The sequence below is a fragment of the Arvicanthis niloticus genome, chromosome 23 (assembly GCF_011762505.2).
Source record: "Arvicanthis niloticus isolate mArvNil1 chromosome 23, mArvNil1.pat.X, whole genome shotgun sequence".
NCBI classification, from domain to species: domain Eukaryota; kingdom Metazoa; phylum Chordata; class Mammalia; order Rodentia; family Muridae; genus Arvicanthis; species Arvicanthis niloticus.
This window is the reverse complement of record NC_133430.1, coordinates 15058300-15076714: the sequence shown is the minus strand read 5'-3', so window position 1 is coordinate 15076714 and position 18415 is coordinate 15058300. Positions and strand designations below refer to the sequence as shown.

The 18415-nt window shown below is 41.7% G+C and overlaps 1 protein-coding gene across 3 annotated transcripts in view; it reads left to right on the top strand.

Annotated features, from left to right (window-relative positions):
- The first annotated feature begins 2415 nt into the window (after positions 1-2415).
- The window catches only part of Ppp4r4 (protein phosphatase 4 regulatory subunit 4), an 87793-nt gene continuing 71793 nt past the window's right edge, over positions 2416-18415 (top strand). For 2 of the 3 annotated variants that reach the window (XR_013106637.1, XM_076921304.1), the window contains exons 1-2: positions 2601-2882; positions 4250-4323. Coding sequence is in view for 2 of the 3 variants with exons in the window: in XM_076921304.1 (XP_076777419.1) it covers positions 2760-2882; positions 4250-4323 (197 nt within the window). In the remaining variant the exon portion in view is untranslated. Of the gene's footprint in view, positions 2883-4249; positions 4324-18415 lie in introns of all 3 variants that reach the window. The other variant, XM_076921303.1, reaches the window with a different exon arrangement.

Genomic DNA, 18415 nt, shown 5'->3' with positions numbered 1-18415 from the left:
GTGTACAGAGCCACACGACAAGCTACAGTCCTGTTAGACATCAGATCTTAAATCTCCCCCAAAGGCCATGTCTTAAAAACTTGGTTAGCAGACATGGTGCTATCTGGAGATGTTAGAAACTAGTTAGGTCACTGAGGGTATGCTCTTGGGACCTTCGGCAACCCACCCTTTCTGTGGTTATGAGGTAAGGTAAACAGTGTTCGGTCACAGGTTCCCACCATGATGGCCTGCCACAGCTGTGCTCACAGAAATTGGGTCAAATGACTATGGACATAAATCTTAGAAATCATGAGCCAAATGAGTCTTTCTTCCTTTACTCTTATTCTGTCCAGTATTTTGGCACAGTGATGGGAAACTAATACAACTTCTGAGATATTAAACTGAGGAAAAATTAAGCAACAGAATGGGTTCTTACCATAGTACCATTCATTTAAAAAAAAATAAAAGCAGATACAGAAGCCAAAAACATTGATTTATTTTGAGGTATGTACACATACTGGGGAATATTTTAAACCTAAGAGAGTGTGTCTGTGAGTGTGTAAGTGGGGTAAGAGCATGGGATAAGAGGCAGGTCCATGCTGATTGGCATGATGTGGAGACCATGAATAGCATTAGCCCTCTTCCCTTCTTCCCTTCTGTCCCTCTGTATGTCCCTGTGTGTGTATTGTATACAAGCAATAGAAAGGAAAGGCCATGACTGCTAGTACATATGGTGGAAGAGAAAGTTTATGCTAGATCTGTGGGAGATCACAGCCAGAGTCGAGGACCTCTGGGAGACTCCAGAGTGGACATGCCATGTGATGGGAAGTAGGAGGGGCTGGGGAAAAGGACAGAGGGAACAGGTGCAGAGGCCAGGAGGCCAAAGGTACAAATAGGGTAGCCAAGATGTCTGGATTATATAGGGAGGAGCCTCTGGGAGAAAAGCAGACAGCTTCTGGGCTAGAGAGTTCAGGGTAGAGGGCAGGGTATGCTATCCATATCCTCTAACAGGTAGGGAATGAGGGGTGCTGGAAGAACCTCGAGGCCAGGTCCGGTTGGATATAATACGCACCTTAGCCATTTGTCCTGGCTTTGAGAGCTAACAGTTTGTTTCACGAGGAAGCTTTCCAGTGTCTTGTCCTGCTTTTTTCCTTCAAGATAGGGCCTCTCATGAAAGCTGAAGGCAGATTGCAAGCTCCTGGGATCCTTTTGTCTCAGTCCTCACATGTGGGGTTACAGGCTCATGCTGGCTTTTTTTTTTTTTTTTTAAACTGTGGGTACTGGGATCTGAATTCATTTCTTTAAGATCACACAGCAAGTGCGCTTACTCTTTGAGCCATCTCTTCATCCGTGTGCGTGTGCATGTGCGTGTGCGTGTGTGTGTGAGTGTGTGCGCGCATGTGCATCTATCTGTAAGATGGAGCGAGTGTGGAGGTCATAGGACAACTTGTAAAACTCAGTTCTTTCCTTTCACTGTGTCCAATGGATGAAACTCAGTGTCAAGTGTGGCAACAAACTACTTTACCTATTGAGGCATCTTGATCATTTATACACTATATATATATATATATGCATATATATATGTAGTGTGTATATATATATATGCATATATGTGTGTGTATAGTCTTTTACCTATGTGTATGGCTGTGTATGTGTGTGTATTGTCCATGGGGTCAAAAGATGGCCCTGGAATTGGAGTTTCAGGAGGTTATTAGTAACCACGAAGTGCTAGGAATTGAACCTGTGTCTTCTGGAACAGGAACCAGTGTTTTTAACAACTGGGCCATCTCTCCAACCTTTCCCTGCTTTATTTTGACTAGAACCGAATGTAAGCGAGTTGAGTCAATGCGCTCCCCTAGAGCAAGGTACTACTGCTCCCCCAAGGTCTTACATGTCTCTTCTACCCACTGTGCTAAGCACTAACTTCCAGTGCTCCAAGAAGAGATGCACTCATCATGGTCCAAGTTTTGTCCGAAAAGACTGACTCTAACCTCTCTTAGTAATGCCTTCTTGATTTTTCAGGATTCAGTTTAGGTCTTTTTTTCTAGAAGGCCTTTTGGGACATTTCCCTTCCTCTAACGCCAGCACCACAGGACTGTATTCCCATACATCTGTCTCCTATTCTCAGGTACACACTAGGCACTAACCAGCTTGATTTGGCCACTCGAGGGTCCCCTAGGCCGGGAGATGAGCTAGCAGGGGGTTGTCTGCACCAGTGGCAGGTCAGCAGAGCAGAGCAGCCACCAAATAACCAAAAAGTCACTCTCACAGGTGCAGGAGACTCCAGCACACCGCACACTTCCCCCGCTTTACTCTCATTGGCTCAGCCTACCTGAGCCCATTTCCCGCCCCCGGCCCGCCTCCGGGCCGCCTGGGTATGCAAAGAGCTCTGCGCACGCGCCGAGGGGCGTGGCTCGTCCCATAGGGGCGGGGCGAGAGCCCAGGGAGCCCGACCGGGGCGCGTCGTTGCGCGGCAGTTGCGTCCCACCGCGCGCGCCGACCCCCGGGCGGGGGCGGGGCCGAGGCGGCCGCTGAGGCGGCTCCCTGTTCTGGTCCCGCCCCCTCCGCGCGCCCCGCCCCCTCCACCCGCCCCGCCCCCTCGGTGCGCTGCGCTCCAGCTCGCGCTGCGCTAGTGTTCTCGCCGCCTGCGGCCTCTGGCTCCGTTTCCCCGCGGCGGAGAGCGGGACTAGAGAGTCCTTCTGGTGGGCGGCGCGGGGCTGCGCGCGTCCGGCATCCCGGGGCCGCTCGGGCCGGCCGGCGAGGGAACCCCTCGGCGGTCCATGCATCCGCCGCCGCCCGACGCCGGCGTCGCGATGGATTTTGGGCAGAACAGCCTGTTCGGCTACATGGAGGACCTGCAGGAACTCACCATCATCGAGAGGCCGGTCCGCCGGAGCCTCAAGGTGCGCGGGACCGAGAGACGCTCCCCTCAGGGCTGTCCGCCGGACCCGGCGGCGTCCGACTGCCCCTCGGCGCTCCAGCGCCAGTCGCCGTGTCACCGCAGTCGCTTCGAGCTTCATTCCCTGCCGCAGCCGAGGGTCGGCCTGTCCCTGACCCCTGACTGGAACAATCCCTTACCCTGACTAGAGCTAGCCCTGTCTCCTGCCTGAGGCTAGTCCCTTCCTCTGACTGGAGCCAGCTGGGTCCCTTGACTACGGCCAATCCCGTCTCCGAACTGAAATCAGCCCGTCGTCCCTGACTGGAATCAGCCGGGTCCCTCGACTTGGTCCCCCGACTGCGGCCAGCCCTGCGCCCCACCCCGCTCTGGCCTCCCCCACGAACGGCCAAGCCGCTGTTCTCGGGGCCAGCCTCCGCAGCCGGCTTCTCAGCCCGTGGTGCCGTCCCGTCCCAGGTTCTGGTCGCTGGCCCGTCCTTGGTTTCACACAGCCCTAGTTCCCATCCCTCGCCCGGACGTCTCAGGTCCCATTCTTTCACGGTCCTCCCCCAACCTCTGCATAAGATCAAGCTTGGGTCTCCCTGTGCAGCATGGCCTCCCTTCAACGCCCAACGAGAGGCACCCTTCCCAGAGTCGCCCTAGTTCAGGGTTTCAAAGCCTCTCTCAACCCTTTCCTCCCATCCTGAGTCACCATGCATCCTTTTCCTTCCAGGTCCTCCAGGACTGTAGGAGGGACCCTGCTCCCCAGTCCCCTTGAGGGGAGTCAACCTGTTTGTCCCTTTACCTCCACTTGCTCCCGATCCCCACAGAGTCATCTTTTCAGCCTTCTGTGGCTTCCACCCTCACCCTCACAGATGGCAGACCTAGTTTATAGGATCCTTCCCTACCCTTCTGGCCAGTCCCTCCTTACCTTTCTAGAACCTTTGATTTCCTTTCAATTTGAGTTCATTCAGTTCCCAACAGGAGCCACAAAGCTGGTCGTTTCTGCCCTATTCAACTCCCCTTTAAAGCTTTTCCTGGTATGGAAAATGCTGTAGCGGCTTGGGGTATTGTGTTGGAGATTAAAATAAAATACGTGAATATATAAGTATATATGTTCACATGTGGTACGTATGCATTTGAGGTTGATTCCACTAAGGCCCTATAGTCTATAAGTCTATAAAGTCTGTAAGAGTAAAGATAAAGATAGTCTCCCCCCTCTCAGCACCCACCTGGAGGTCTGTGTTTGATATGGTGTAGAAGCATCATCAGATTCTGGATTAGTGGTCATTGATATAATTATGAAGCTTTTTTACCGATAGGGTCCTCAAGGGTCTTTGGGAGCTAACAGTGACCAAATGTTTGTGTGCCTAATTTGCATTTTGTACTTGACAGACACCAGAAGAAATAGAAAGATTGACTGTTGATGAAGACCTCAGCGATATTGACAGGGCTGTTTATCTGCTCAGGTATGCCTCGGGCTTTCTTTCAAATTGCTGCCCTTTGCCTGTCGGGCAAACATGAGCTGTTTCTGAAATGTCCTGTTTCAATTACTGATGGTGTTCAGATTGCCTGTTCCCATTGAACAGAGTACTGTTGCGTGCCTCACAGTTATGTTATGAATTACATTAGGTTTGGGCTTATGAATCTGAGAACTGGAATCAAATAACATATCTAATTTAAAGAACATTGCCCAGAGGAGGAGCTGCAGAACAGCTAATGGTTTCAATTGAATCACATCCTTTTGAAATTACTTTCCAATTTTGCTCATGCACGAGTCAGTAGGGATAGATAAGATTTAAGGGTACCCAGTGATTAATTTTTAAGTTTATTGTAGAGAATGAATATTGCATGTAATACTATATAGAAAAAATTCAAAAAATGGATTTTTGTCCAGAATATAGTTTATGTTAGTTTTGCAGTGTGAGTTTATATTGCTTGCAAATTTCTGTTTCTTTTTTTAATTAAATTGAGTCTCTCAGTTTCAGACCATCTCATAGGCTTTACAGAATAGCTTAAGACAAATGGTTATGTTGTTCTATATATGCTTCTGATGATTCTACATTATATCAGTCACAAAGGTCTCCATTTGGGTGCTGGGCAGGGGGGACAGCTGGTTTTACTCTCCTAACTTATAGACTACAGTACCTTGCTAGAATCAACTTTATATGCAGATATGTATGAACACAGTAATACAAATGTTTTGAATCATTTAAAAGGTAAATATATTGACAAAAAGTCTTCAGTAATAGAAAAATTCCTAGGCATTTTATATATATTTAAGAATTACTTTTACCTGTGTATATATGTATATATATTTTTTTCTTTTGGTAAATTAGTCTTTACTATTGCTGTTTGGAATCAGAGTTTGAAGACTGGTGTTACTTCCTACAATATCTGTCTCCTTAGGTCTGCTTTAGTAGCTTCAGTTGCTATTTATCTTCTTATTCTATTCTTGATTATAGATTATAGATCATATTTCCAGTCCTATGGTATTCATTGAATGATTAGATATAAAACTTCTTTCTTTAAGATTCTTCCCCCTCTGCCTCAAATTCAGGGCCTTGTCTATGTTAAGCAAAGTGTTTACCACCGAGCTGTATCCTCAGCCTCTCTTCAGGACTTTCCTTCATTATTCTTTATCTGGCACCTTGAGTTTCTGTTCTTACTGTGTACCAATGTACTTTCCATTTGGATCCTGTTGATCATGGTCTTCAATAATTATACCAAACCAAACCCAAACCAAACAGATATACCAACAGATAAACAGACAAAAACAAACAAGCAGGTAAAGCAAGTGAAGGTGGGCTTGGTGGGTAGACCTGCAATCCCAAAGCTGATGCAGAAGAATTGCTGTGAGTTCAAAGAAAGCCTGGGCTACATAGGGACTACCAGGGCAGCCAGTGCTTCATAGTGAGTCCTTTCCTGCCAATTGGCTTTCACCATAAATCATCTTCTGCAAATGAACAGATAGTTGGAGAATATTAGATACATTTCTCTTGATATGCAGCAGTTAATGATCAAAAACCAGTCCTGCTATTCCTATGGAGTGCTTTGTTTTCTTGGACTAAATAACCCCTGGCTTAGTGTCAGGAAACAGAGAGTCTTGCTCTACTTAAGCTGACAGCAGACACCTCATTCTAGATGTCAATGATAACCTATTTTTTTTTAAAGGTTTTTACTTTGCTTTTATTGTTGGTTAGAAACAACTAAGTTGTTTTTCTTTTATTCAGATATAGAACGTGTTTTTCCCTTAGTTCTAGAACTTTACAAAGGCCAGATTGCCCCTACCCCCACCTCCTTTTCACAGAAGAGAGTTTAAAAAGAGATCACTCTCCTTTAGTTTCTTATGTTTTACCTACCTGTAAGGAGGCTTGCAAGGCTCTTGGAAAGGGGAACACTAGTTTGCTTGTGTGTGGGCTATCCTGCTAAATTCTTCTTTTGTATTGCTGCGCTCTTACCACCTCCTGGGGGCAGGTGGAGTTTCTCTTTCTGGCTGGTTTCTAGAGGGATTATGGCAGGACTGCCTGAAGGATTCTTTCTTCTCCAGGATTCAGGGGAGGAGACTGGGTTGTTTCATAGATGTATTCAAACTGTCTCTGTTAAAGCTTTCTTTTATTATCTACTCAGATAAAACTTTTTATGAAACTCAGGTCACAGCATCTTTTTCCTGTTCTCTCTCATCTGTGTGATTTTGGCATGTATTTTAGGCATGTACTCAAAAATATGTGAATATTGCTATTAGAGAAGAATTTTATTAGAGAAGAGTCTTAAGTTGAAGAGTCACTCTCTTAGAACGGGCTTTTTATTTTAAATAATTTATTTCTTTAAAATTTTTTCCTCAGTATTCTAGATCCTAATAGGGACTTCTTTCTTTCCCGTGTAGATGATTTTCAGGTCCGTTTGGAGAGCTTTACCTTTCCTAGTGTTGGACATGTGTATCTTCTACTTTTGTGTGTTAGATTTTGGTTCTTTAGTGCTCTTACTGTATTAAAACTATTAGAATCCTTTAAAAATATTTATTTTATGTATATAAATGTTTTTCCTGTATGTGTGTCTGTGCACCATGTGCAGTCAGTGCCTGAAGACGGCATTGAATCCCTTGGAACTGAAGCCCCAGTCCTCTGGAAGAACAGCAAATACTCAGCCACTGAGCCATCTTTTATCCCCCAATTGTTGGAATATTAATAATACTACATTATAATTCATCCAAATGTGTAAGCATCAGTAGGCAAAGCTTTACATTAATGGAGATTCTCATAGCACTTAAATTGAATCCAATATCCAGTGACAAATGAATGCACTATTACTTTGGTCTGAAAGTACGACAGGTCAGTTATCATTGTCATTTTAGCAGAAAGTTTAGAACATTATGGTGTTTGAAGATTTAACACAGATGACTATGAGTTTTGCATAAAGATGATGCTGATAGACCCATCTGTGTCATTTAGCACCAAAGCAAACCAACTTTCTCAATAGTCACAGCTTGTGTCTTAGTCAAACTCAGATTACAGCATCTTTTTCCTGTTCTCTCTCTTCTGTGTGATTTTGGCATGTATTTTAGGCATGTACTCAAAAATATTGAATGATGTTATTAGAGAAGAGTTTTATTAGAGAAGAGTCTTAAGTGTGCATACTGTATTTTCACTAGGTTAAATCTCACTCATACATTGTTGGCTAGGTCATCCTAGACCCTTAAAGGCATTTAAAGTGCTTGGCAGGTGTGACTCCTTTCACTGTGCATTCTGATAATCCTGTTTGTTCCTCACTTTTAAAAATGGTTTTACTGAACTATGTTTCATGTTTCATATGACTTCTTTTAAAGTGAACAGTTAGTATTTTTCATGTATTTACAGAACTAAAGCCATTGTCAATTTTAGAACATTTTTATCTTTCCATAAGGCCTGTAGCTACATCTCGTGTCTGAATCTTTCCAGCTTTGGGGAGCTACTTACGAATCTGCTCTCGGTCCCCATGGACCTGCTTCTTCTGGCATTCCTTGAGATGGAATGGTACATGATTTGGCCTTTGCATTTCACTTCCTTTACTTAGAATAATTATCCAAGGTTCATCGTAGATCATTGTCATTATATTTCATTTTATTGGTAAATAGTGTTCTATTGCATGGGCATATGGTAGTTCCCTGCTATCTTCAGGACCCCTTACTGGATGCTAAAACTGCAGAGTACTGAGACCTGATATTTAATACATTTTCCATTGTTACTCGGCATATAATATTCACTATGGCCATAACTCTTGTAGTTTGAGATTAGACAGCAAAATAAGCTCAAATCTCATTTTATTTACTTACCATTTTACAGAACTTTCTTTTCTACCATATGTTTTTGGTATACAGCTTTTCTTTTTTTTTTTTTCTTCTTGTTGAGAAATATACCTTCTCAGTTAAAGGAAGTACTCCATGGCTTCTTTCTGGCATATCCAAATTGCAAGCACTACTAGCCCTGTGCTTTGGCCATTACTAAGACACACACACACACACACACACACACACACACACACACACACACACTGATGTATTGGAGGATATTACAAAAAGAGAAATCATATCATGCTTACAGAAATGTCATGTTATTTATAATTTATGAATTTTTTATTTCTAGAATCTTCTCCTTAATATCTTGATAGTAATTGAGGGTGAATGACAAAACACAGAAAGAAATATCTTGGGTAAGGAGAGACTATTGTACCACATCTTCTCTTGATCTGTTCATCAGTGGATGGACATTTGAGCTGTTTCTACTATATCTGTACCTTTTGGAGCAGTAATGCTGATCTCTTACTGCTTCTTAGATCCGTGTAGTCTCCATTCAGTCTGCCTTTCCTCATCTCAGAGTATCCCTTTGTCAGCCCTGTCTAACATTTACCATCCCAGGATCTAGACTCAATCTTGCACCTAGTTTGAGGCCTTCCCTAATGCTGAAGGGTCTCTCAACTCACCTATAGTTTAGTACCAGCATCCCTCAAGAGACAGGTATTCCTTTATGATCCCTAACTGTGTGCGTTGTCTTTAACAGGTTTCACACTTTTGAAAGACAAATCATGTTGTGTTTTTCATTCTTTCTTGTTTGTGTTGTGATATGAATGCATACCTCTTCACACAGTGAAGAATATTTAAGATGGCTAAAACCCTAGAGGAATTAAGCAACTTGTGATTTTGTGAGTGTGAGTGTGTGTGTGTGTGTGTGTGTGTGTGTGCGCGCGCGTGCCCCCCGCCCCCCGTGTGAAGGGCAGTAGAATCAGAGTATATACTATTCTATATTGATTACTTTTGTGTTTATAGGAAAGCTACTAAGGTTTTAGATCTCTTATGTTTTTCATTTGTAAAATGGAAATATCTGTTTCCCAGAATTGTGAACCAGGGGAGCACCAAGCACTGAAGTGCCCAGTTAACTCTAACTTTCGTCTGTTTCTGCTCTCCCTGCTTCCCTGCCACTCAGAGCTCAGCATACACTTCAAAGCCTTGAGGAGGATAGTACTGCTGCTTTTTCCTTCTAATAATTTAATGAAGTATAAATGAAGTTATTAAGTGCAGTTTGTGGTAGATACCTGTTAGCTTCCTTTGCTGATAGTACTTACTCAGAAACCAAACTCCATGAAAGCATTTTCAACTGAGTGACTTGCAGACTTATAGATATTTTGCCCATGATGTCCTGTCTTAGCATTGCACTATTGACATTTTGCATTGAATGTGTTCATTGGATAGAGCACCTAACTCGTCTTTTTATGTTGCTTACTTTTAAAGTCTCTAGAAGCTATTTTCCACTTGGCGCTGTGAGTTTTCAAACATTTTGTACTTTGGCTTGAACCAAGGAGGTTTAAGGACAGTGAACACAGGACAGTAAATTAGGTTCCCACTGAGAACTCCACCTCACTGTGTTCAAGACCCCAGTGGTAGCCAGGGGCAGCACCAGTGATTCGCTTTCTGTTATCTAGTTTTGGATATCTATTTTACACAATCCCTGTTCTTTGTATCTGAAAGTAAACATTTGTATGGAAAAGGCCACTGCATGCCTGTGCTTTAAAGACCTTCCGTTCCCTCACATAGCTCTGATTTTCATGATTGTTGTGCTTTCCAGTTTTGAGACCTTCTGCTTTTTAGTGCTGTTTTTGTGACCCATGGCCCCAGGTTGAAGTTCTACATTGTAGTTTGTTCTTTCTACCCTTTAAGTACTTAAGGTAAAATTAATGAATTTTGAGGTCTAGTTTAAAGAGAGGTGTGTGTGTGTCTGCATGCGCGCGTGCACGTGTGTGTGTGTGTGTGTGTGTGTGTGTGTATACACATGCACACACATGTATGTGTGTTTCTCTAAAGCAAGCTTTGACTATACACAGAAACGTTCACAGGTCATAAATATATAGCTAGTTGAATTTTCATAAATGAACACAGCTAAGGAGCTAGCATCCATATTAAGAAAGGGAACATTATTTATTGAGTTAGTCAGTAGCCTCCCATGGACTCGTTCCATTCTCTTTAGACTCTTTAAGAGGGTAGTTGTTCCCCTGACTAGAATTTTATGTAACTGGCATCACAGTCAGCCAGTCAGAGTCAGTCTCCTCTCTCTCTCTCTCTCTCTCTCTCTCTCTCTCTCTCTCTCTCTCTCTCTCTCTCTCGTGTGTTTACTTAGTCTCCTTTGCTCAGTATTATAAGAGAGCTTTATTAATATTGACTTAAGAAGCAATAGATAGTTTGTTAGTCGTTTGTTTTCGTTGCTGTATGGTATTCTTGTAAGAATGATCACAACTTATGATGGCTGTGGTGCATGTTTACCTGGCTTCTAGTTTGTGTTTTTTATGCAGAATGTTGCATTATATACAAGTATGTTAGTAAATAGATGTATTTCTTTGTTATCTTTTCTAGAGATATAGAATTAATTGGTTGTAGCATACTCCAATGTCTAGCTTGAAAGAGCTGTCTAATGGTCTCTGAAATGCTGTTATCAGACTTTATTTCTGTCAGCAGTGTATAAGCATTCCTGTCGGCATATCTTTAGGGAACAAAAGTGACAAACTTTCTAGCACAGCAGCAATGACCTGTTAACAGCTTTGGATGTTTCTGTCCTTTGTCCTGACTTTCTCATGTCTGCTAGCTTTTCTTCTCTTCCTATAGGAGAGTTTCTGTATGCTTTTACACCTGGTGTCTGTTCTGCCTAGGCTGTGCTTAGAAGGGTTTCCATCCCCTTTCCTTGTCTTCTGTTCTGAGGACAACCACACGAGGCATCTGCTTTCTTTTTCTCTATATGCTGAAGCTTCAGGTTATAGGACATGAGTCATTTTGTGTATTTCTTTCAGAAAGAGAAGCAAAGTGGGTGTTGGAGTTCTTTGCTTTTTTTTTTTCTGAAAGGTCCACTCCAGGTCCCTATACTTTTAATGGTTTCAAGAGGTTCTATTTTTTAAAATTGTTGAGGTTACATTCCCTGTGAAATTGATGTCCAACTCATTTACCCTTTTACATAGAAGTTTCAGGACTGCATATTCACTGCTGGTAAGGACCATTGTTTTCTGTATTAAGAGAGTTATAGATGGAGCACAGCTGCTTGTCTTCCACCATTGCTAAGGGCAAATGCCTTTAGTTCTCGGCAAACTGAATTCCCTGTCTTGGGAAAGTTCTAGGTCTCTGACTATAAGAGGCTTGAAGACAAGTTTTCATCCCCTTTCCTTGTCTTCTGTTCTGAGGACAACCACAGGAGGCATCTGCTTTCTTTTTTCCTTTATACTGAAGCTTCAGGAAATGCTGTCTGTGAATCAGAAAACAGAGCAGTCTCATGGTATCTGTCTGAAAAGCTTAAAAATAAAAACTGGACTATTTTTGTCATTGTAGAAGTGACCCATATAATGCCATTGGAAGGCCTGGCATTTGATAGCATGATGCCACTGTGAGCGAGCTGGGTGAGCTTGCATCTTGTAACTGCAGCTATTTGACTGCTCATTAAAACACTTAAAAATTTCTATAATAAAGCATCATAGAGTTATTTAAAAGAAATGAATATATACATCTAAATACAGTATAGATCAAGTCATGTAATTATAATGTAGCTATACTAAACATATAAGTTTACATACATGTATATATTTTCACTCCATACATACCTCTCGGATATAGGTAAGGATTGAATTTTATCCTAACCTATTGGGTTACCAGTAAACATTTGAAGTTGTGTTCCTTAGCTTGAAGCCCTAAGTTAAAATTAACAGTGGTTCCTTAGTGTTTACATCAAGAATTAGTATTTACTGTAACAAGTGATAAAAATCATACTTGTCAGATTAGGGCTGAATGAAGGCAGGGAAAGCACTGAACAAGCTCTAGTAATCATTTAAATCTGTGCACCTTTGACATGGACATTTAAGTTAGTACAGGATCTTTCATGGCCCATGTTGGCCATCAGAAGTAGGAGTCAGAGAAAATGCTGAGGCTCAGGTTCTCATAGTCTCTCTTTCTGCCTTATTCTCCTGGTGTTTGATAATTATATCAGAATTGTTGAATATCTTATGTATGCCTTTCTTGATCATGTGTCTCATGGTGTAATCTTCCCTCCTATCAGAGACGTTAATAAGGGAAACACATTATAGCGTAGCCTGTAGTCACTTCATAATGAATCTTATGAATTCTAATTGAAACATACCAACTATTTATCAAGCATTGACATGTCAGGCTTCTCTTAAGAAATGAGTAGGGTGTACTAACATACCAGTGTTCAAGGAAGTCATTGTTTAGGAAGCAAATGGCGTTTACAGGTTTTTTAATGGCATAGTAGTCATCCTGGACTCACAAGTATTTTTATCATTGCATCAGTCATATGTGGAGACTGAGGCTCACTCATTCACTGTGATAGAACTTGGGTAGCTGTGTCCCTTCTCTGATCCCAAGCCCAGTCTAATTCTCAGATCAGAACACACCTAATCTAAGCTGTAGGACAGGAGAAAGGATTCGAGGAAATGTGTGTAGGTGGCACCGGCTTGATACAGAATTGTGTGTTCAGCAAAAAGTGATTATTTTTTTTTTTTTTTTTTTACGGTCCTTTAAAATCACCCGCTGTCAGGGCACAGCCTACTTCTTTTACTTTGGTGTAGAGGAAAATGTCCACGTGAAACGTTATGTAGTGAGACTTTTCTCTCTGCATCTCTAAGTTGCACTATCCAACCCCTCCTACAATTTGATGCATGTTACGGTATTGAGGTATACCTCACATAAGTTAAACATACAGTTTGTGAGTTTGAGAAGTAGATCCCCTCGATGACCAGCTATAGACCCTGTACACTGGTGTCCCCTTTCAGTTAGTCCCTTCCCTGACCTAGGCAACCACCGATGGTTTGCATGACCGTTGATCAGCTTTACTTGTTTTGGAATGTACACACGTGTTTCCGTAACTCTTGAGTAAGTACTTCAGAAGGGAATGCAGTGCGTCATCAGCAAGTATCTTGTTTTCAATTTTATAGCTTTATTGAGATATAATTGACATCTAGTAAGCTGTGTGTATTTAAACAGAGAAATCTGGTGAGTATTTACTTTTGTAGTTATCTGTGAAGCTATTATGATCAGGTAATAAACATTTTAGCCACCCAAAAAAGCTTCTTCTACCCCCATCCCCTTGACATCCATTTTACCTGTTTCCCAGCGCTTCCTCCACTCAGGACAGTTATGGATCTGGTTTCTATTGCTATAGGTTGGTTTTCAATTTAAGGGACTTTGTGGACGTGAATAGTGATGATTATGTTCCTTTTTGTACAGCTTCCTGCATTCAGTATAATTATGTTGAAGTTCATGTATGATTATCCCTCTTTATGGATGTGAGACATTTTGTTTATCTATTCATCAGTTGATGAACATTTGGGTAGTTTTGGGTAGTTTGGGAAATTTGTGTAGTTTTTGAGTATTGAAAATTAAGTGACTGTTAACATTAATTTGCAGATCTTTGTATGAACTGAGCATGGTAGCACATGCTGTGATCCTACAATGTAGGAGGTAAAAACAGGAGGTCCAGGAGTTCAAGGACAGCCTCAACTACATAGTGAATTTGAGGGTTAGGTTGAGATACATGAAACCCTGTTTCAAGTGTGTGTGTGTGTGTTCCTTGCTTACTATTAAACATCTAGATGTGTGTGATGTGGTGTGGTGTCACATGCCTTTAATCCCAGCATTTGGGAGGCAGAGACAGGTTGATCTCTGTGAGTTAGAGGCTAGCCTGGTCTATAAAGCAAGTTCTAGAACTGGACTGACCAGTTTGTATGCAGGGTCTACGTTTATACTTTTATGAAGTAGCCAAATGCGCTGGAGTGATGATTTTATTTTATGTATGTCAGTCTGTATGAACAGTCTCTTTAATTTTAAGCCATGCCAGTGTGTGTGTAATGAAATTTCATAATAGTCATTGTTTGGATTTCCCAATGGCCAGTGGTGGTCATGTTTGTTTATGAAGTAGCCATAAGCAGTCTTCCTTGGTGATGCATCTGTTTGAATCTTTGCTCATTATTGGATATCCTTTCCAGATATTTTCTTCCAGCTGGTGGCTTACCTTTTGATTTTTTTAAGTATATCTTTTGAAAAGTACGACCTTTTAATTTTGTTAAGACATGGCTAATTGATGTTCTTCTTTATAGTTAGTACTTTCTGTGTCTTATTTGTAGGGAATCTTTGCCTAACAAGTCGCCAAGATTTTTTTTTTCTTTTTCTTTTTTGAAGAGGTTTTAAGAGTTTAGCTTTTGCATTTTAGATCTATGCTCCATTTTCAGTTAACGTTTGTAAATGCTACAGGTAAGAGTAGGTCTTAATGTTTCTTCAATATGTCTGAAGTAAGGGCCAGTTTGCTATTGTAAAATCAGATATTTGGCTTCTGTTTCTGTAACCTAAGCTCTTCAGTTGCTGTGTTTCCTGTTTCTCCTCCTGGTCTTTAAGAGATGGGCTGAGCCTGAGAGAACCTGTCTTTGATTCTAAGAGGAGATTGGATAGCAGTTTCACATTTCAACCACTAGGTGGTGCCAGTAGAGACCATTGTTGGGTGAAACGTCAAGATGGACAGCCTCAGAGCCAAAGTGGAGAGGAAAAACCTCAACCCTACACAAAGAACTCTAGGCACCTGAGGAAAACTGGGCGCAGCAGAGGTGGTCTTCCCCAGGGAAGAGCACGACAATGGGTTGTCCAGTGCCAAATTGTCAACTCTGAAAAGACATAGAAATGACATGGTATGGACGAGCAGATTATGTTTAGGAATACAGATACAGTGTGCAGTGACAGTGGAAAAAAAAAAGAGATCATGAATTTTAAGGAGAATGGGAAAAGGCATTAGGAGGGGTTGGAGGGAGGAAAAGGGAGAAATGTTTTAATTATAATTTCAAAAATAAAATGAAAAGGTTGTTATCCATATCTGAGAAAACGGCCGTGCTTCGTTGTGAGTTGGATTATGGGATATAATCAAACACAGATATCTCATTTTGCTAACCCGGAAAAATTGGGTTTGAATTTTTAAATTTTAAATTTTTTTCTAAAGAGTTTTTTACAAATTGTAGATATATGTTTAGCAGTATTTGGGGTAGAATGAGTTCTAGGTAGCATACAGATGTTTATGTATTCAAGTATAAAAATGAGACTGAGGAGTTAAAACCCTGATGGAGTGAAAACTACCACAGAACTTCTTAACTTCTTTGAGAGTTTTAATTTATGGTATTGACGTTTTGCCTGTCTGTCTGTCTGAACCATGTGCATTCCTGGTACCCTTGGAGGTCAGAAGAGGGCATCTGATGTCTTGGAACTGGAGTTACAGATGGTTATGAGCTGCTGTGTGAGTGCTAGGAATTGAACCTAGGTCCTCTGAAAGAACAGGCAATACCTGTAGCCATCCAGCCCTTCTCCAGCCCATCACTGAAGTTCTTCTGTGATATGTGATGAACTGGATTTGCTTTAAAGTAACATCATAAGATCCTAGATTACTGTTTGTAAATATGTTTGCTTATTACAGATGTCTATTGCTGTGATGAAACACCATGACCAAAAGTAACTTGGGGAGGAAAGGGTTGTGTTAGGTGTTTCTGGATTAATGCTTTGTTGAGGACCTTCCTCTGTTCTCTATATCCATATATGTGTAAGAATGTGTGCAGGCATGTGGCGACCAGAGATTGATGGTATCTTTCTTAATTGTTTTCCATCTTAGTTTTTGAGACAGAGTCTCTCACTAAACCCAGAGCTTGTGGATTTGGCTGGACTGGCTGGCCAGAGAGTGAGCCCCAGAGTCTCCTATACCCACCTCCCAGACATGTGCTGTGGTTCCCAGCCCCTAGAACTTTTTATCCATGGTAATGCGAGGCCATGGCCTGTAGTTTCCCTTCTTGTGATCTTTGCCTACTTATAACATTCAGAAAGTATATTGAGAAGGGACTTCCTATTTCTGGATGCAGTTTTATAGAGATGGTGCTCTTGCCTCAAATATTAGGTAGATTTTATAAATTAAGCCACCTAGTGGTGAAATTTGTTTTGAAAGTTCTTTTCTTAGTAAACCCTGTAGCCTTCTCTAATAGATATAGGACTATATGCAGTATCTGTTTCTTCTTCAATGAATTTTGGTAATCTGTTAAGTTCTTACTGTACTTTGTATAAGTTATGAAAATTGGGTTATGCTATGCTGGTATTCCATATTGCCTTCTCAGTGTTTGTGACTGGTAGTGCAGCCCTACGGTTTCTGAGATTGGTGCTTTGTGTTTTCTTGCTTTTTCCTTGCTCAGTATAGCTGAAGCTTTGCCAACCAGCTTTTGATTTGACAGCTTTGTCTTAGACTTTGCTGTTCTCAGTTTTATTGACTTTTGCTCTACTTTCTGCTATTTCTTTCCTTCTCCTTGCTTTGTATTTAGTTTTTGTTCCTGAACTTAGTAAAAATTAAATGACTGCATAGATAGACCATATGATCTTACTGGACCACTGTCATATGTATGGTCCATAGTGGCACAAAGGTCTTTATACAACACTACTGCATCCTTGCTACAGAACATATATGAGGTAATAGATATGTTAATTAGCTTTATTCTGGTAACCACGCCACAGTGTGTACATTTCTCAAAGCATCCTGATGACTGTGTGTCTGTGTGTTTGTGCATGTATGTTTGTATGATTGTAAGCTGTCAGTTTACCTTATAAGAGGTAAGACTTTACTATGTTGTATATTTTGAATATATATAAATTTTATCAGTTAATACCTCAGTGAAGCTTAAAATTCCCCTTTTATAGGTTATCTTTAATATTAATATTTTATGTATTATTAAAAGAAATGGTAGACTTGCCTAAAATACTTACTTTACTATGAGGAACATCAAGAGGAAAATTGACTCTTTTAAGGAAAATATGCAGGTGTGAAATGTAGAGAAGAATTATTTAGGAACTCATGAAAGGTCTTAGAGGACCAATAGATAACTGTTTAATCGGACTCTTGTTTTATGGAAATTATTCTTTTACCCCGATAGTTGGATGGCTTTGAACGAGTTTCCTAGTTGCTGTCTTTCATGTTACAGATGGCTGGCCAACAGTTTCTTTGGTCCTTTTGCGTAGATACCATGAGTAGGTGAGAAGAGCAGCTCCATAGTGTGATATCCCTGAGCTCCTGAGATCCAGAGGCTGGCAGGCCAGGCTATCAAGAAGCCATAGCCCTCCAGCCTTGAGAACTAGGGACTCATGACTCCAAGCTTTCTAGACCAGAGAGGCTTACTTGTAGCATGGTGCGCAGGTCAGTGGTTTACTGCTTTAGACTGTGAGTGCCTGTGGCTTCTTGCACCCAACTGCGAGTCTTGTAGCCTTTGAGCTTGGGTTGTTGAGCAAAGGGTCTTTGCTTCTTAACCCTTTTGGCAACTCTGTCTGCATTCCCCTCTGCTCTGTGCTCTCTCATTCTGTGGTCCTTTATTATCGCATTCCTTAGTCTGTGCTCCGTGTTGCTCTCTGGAACTCTTAAGCCACCTTTTAAGTGCTGAATGAGTAAGTCATTCTGTGGCAAGTTTTAGTTGCTTGCTACGGGGTTCTTGGGGCTGAAAGTTTAAGGTTTCATCCATTTTTGGAATTACCTGCCCAGTCTGTTCTACCTGTTAGTAAAAACTTCAAATAGGCAATTAGTCCATTTGAGACAAACCTTTATTGGAGCCTAGTGCTGCAGTATAGAGGGCAGTGTACCAAAGAGAAGCCACTGGAATTATTCTGCAAAGAGTTAAAAGCAGCATGTTTTACATAGTCACAGGAGCCTGGCATACTTGTGAGCAGCCTTTCACCAATCACAGTGTCTGGCTCCTAGTCCCAGTCACATGCTTTATATATACTCCAACCACAGGTCTGTAAACAGGGACTGCAGGCCTTTCGATGAGTTAGTGGGGAGGTGTACCCTTCTGGGACATCCTAAGTGAGGTTAGCTGCAGGGTCACTGCATATTGTCTGGAGGGCTTGTTCCTGAGCAGAGCCTCCTGAACAGAAGTGAGGACTGTAGCAGCAGCTGGGGTGTTCCTTACAGTTGCAGTGGAGTTTCCTCAGGACAGTCATAGTGTTCAAAGCAGCCAGCTGCCATGGTGACAGTTCCTCTG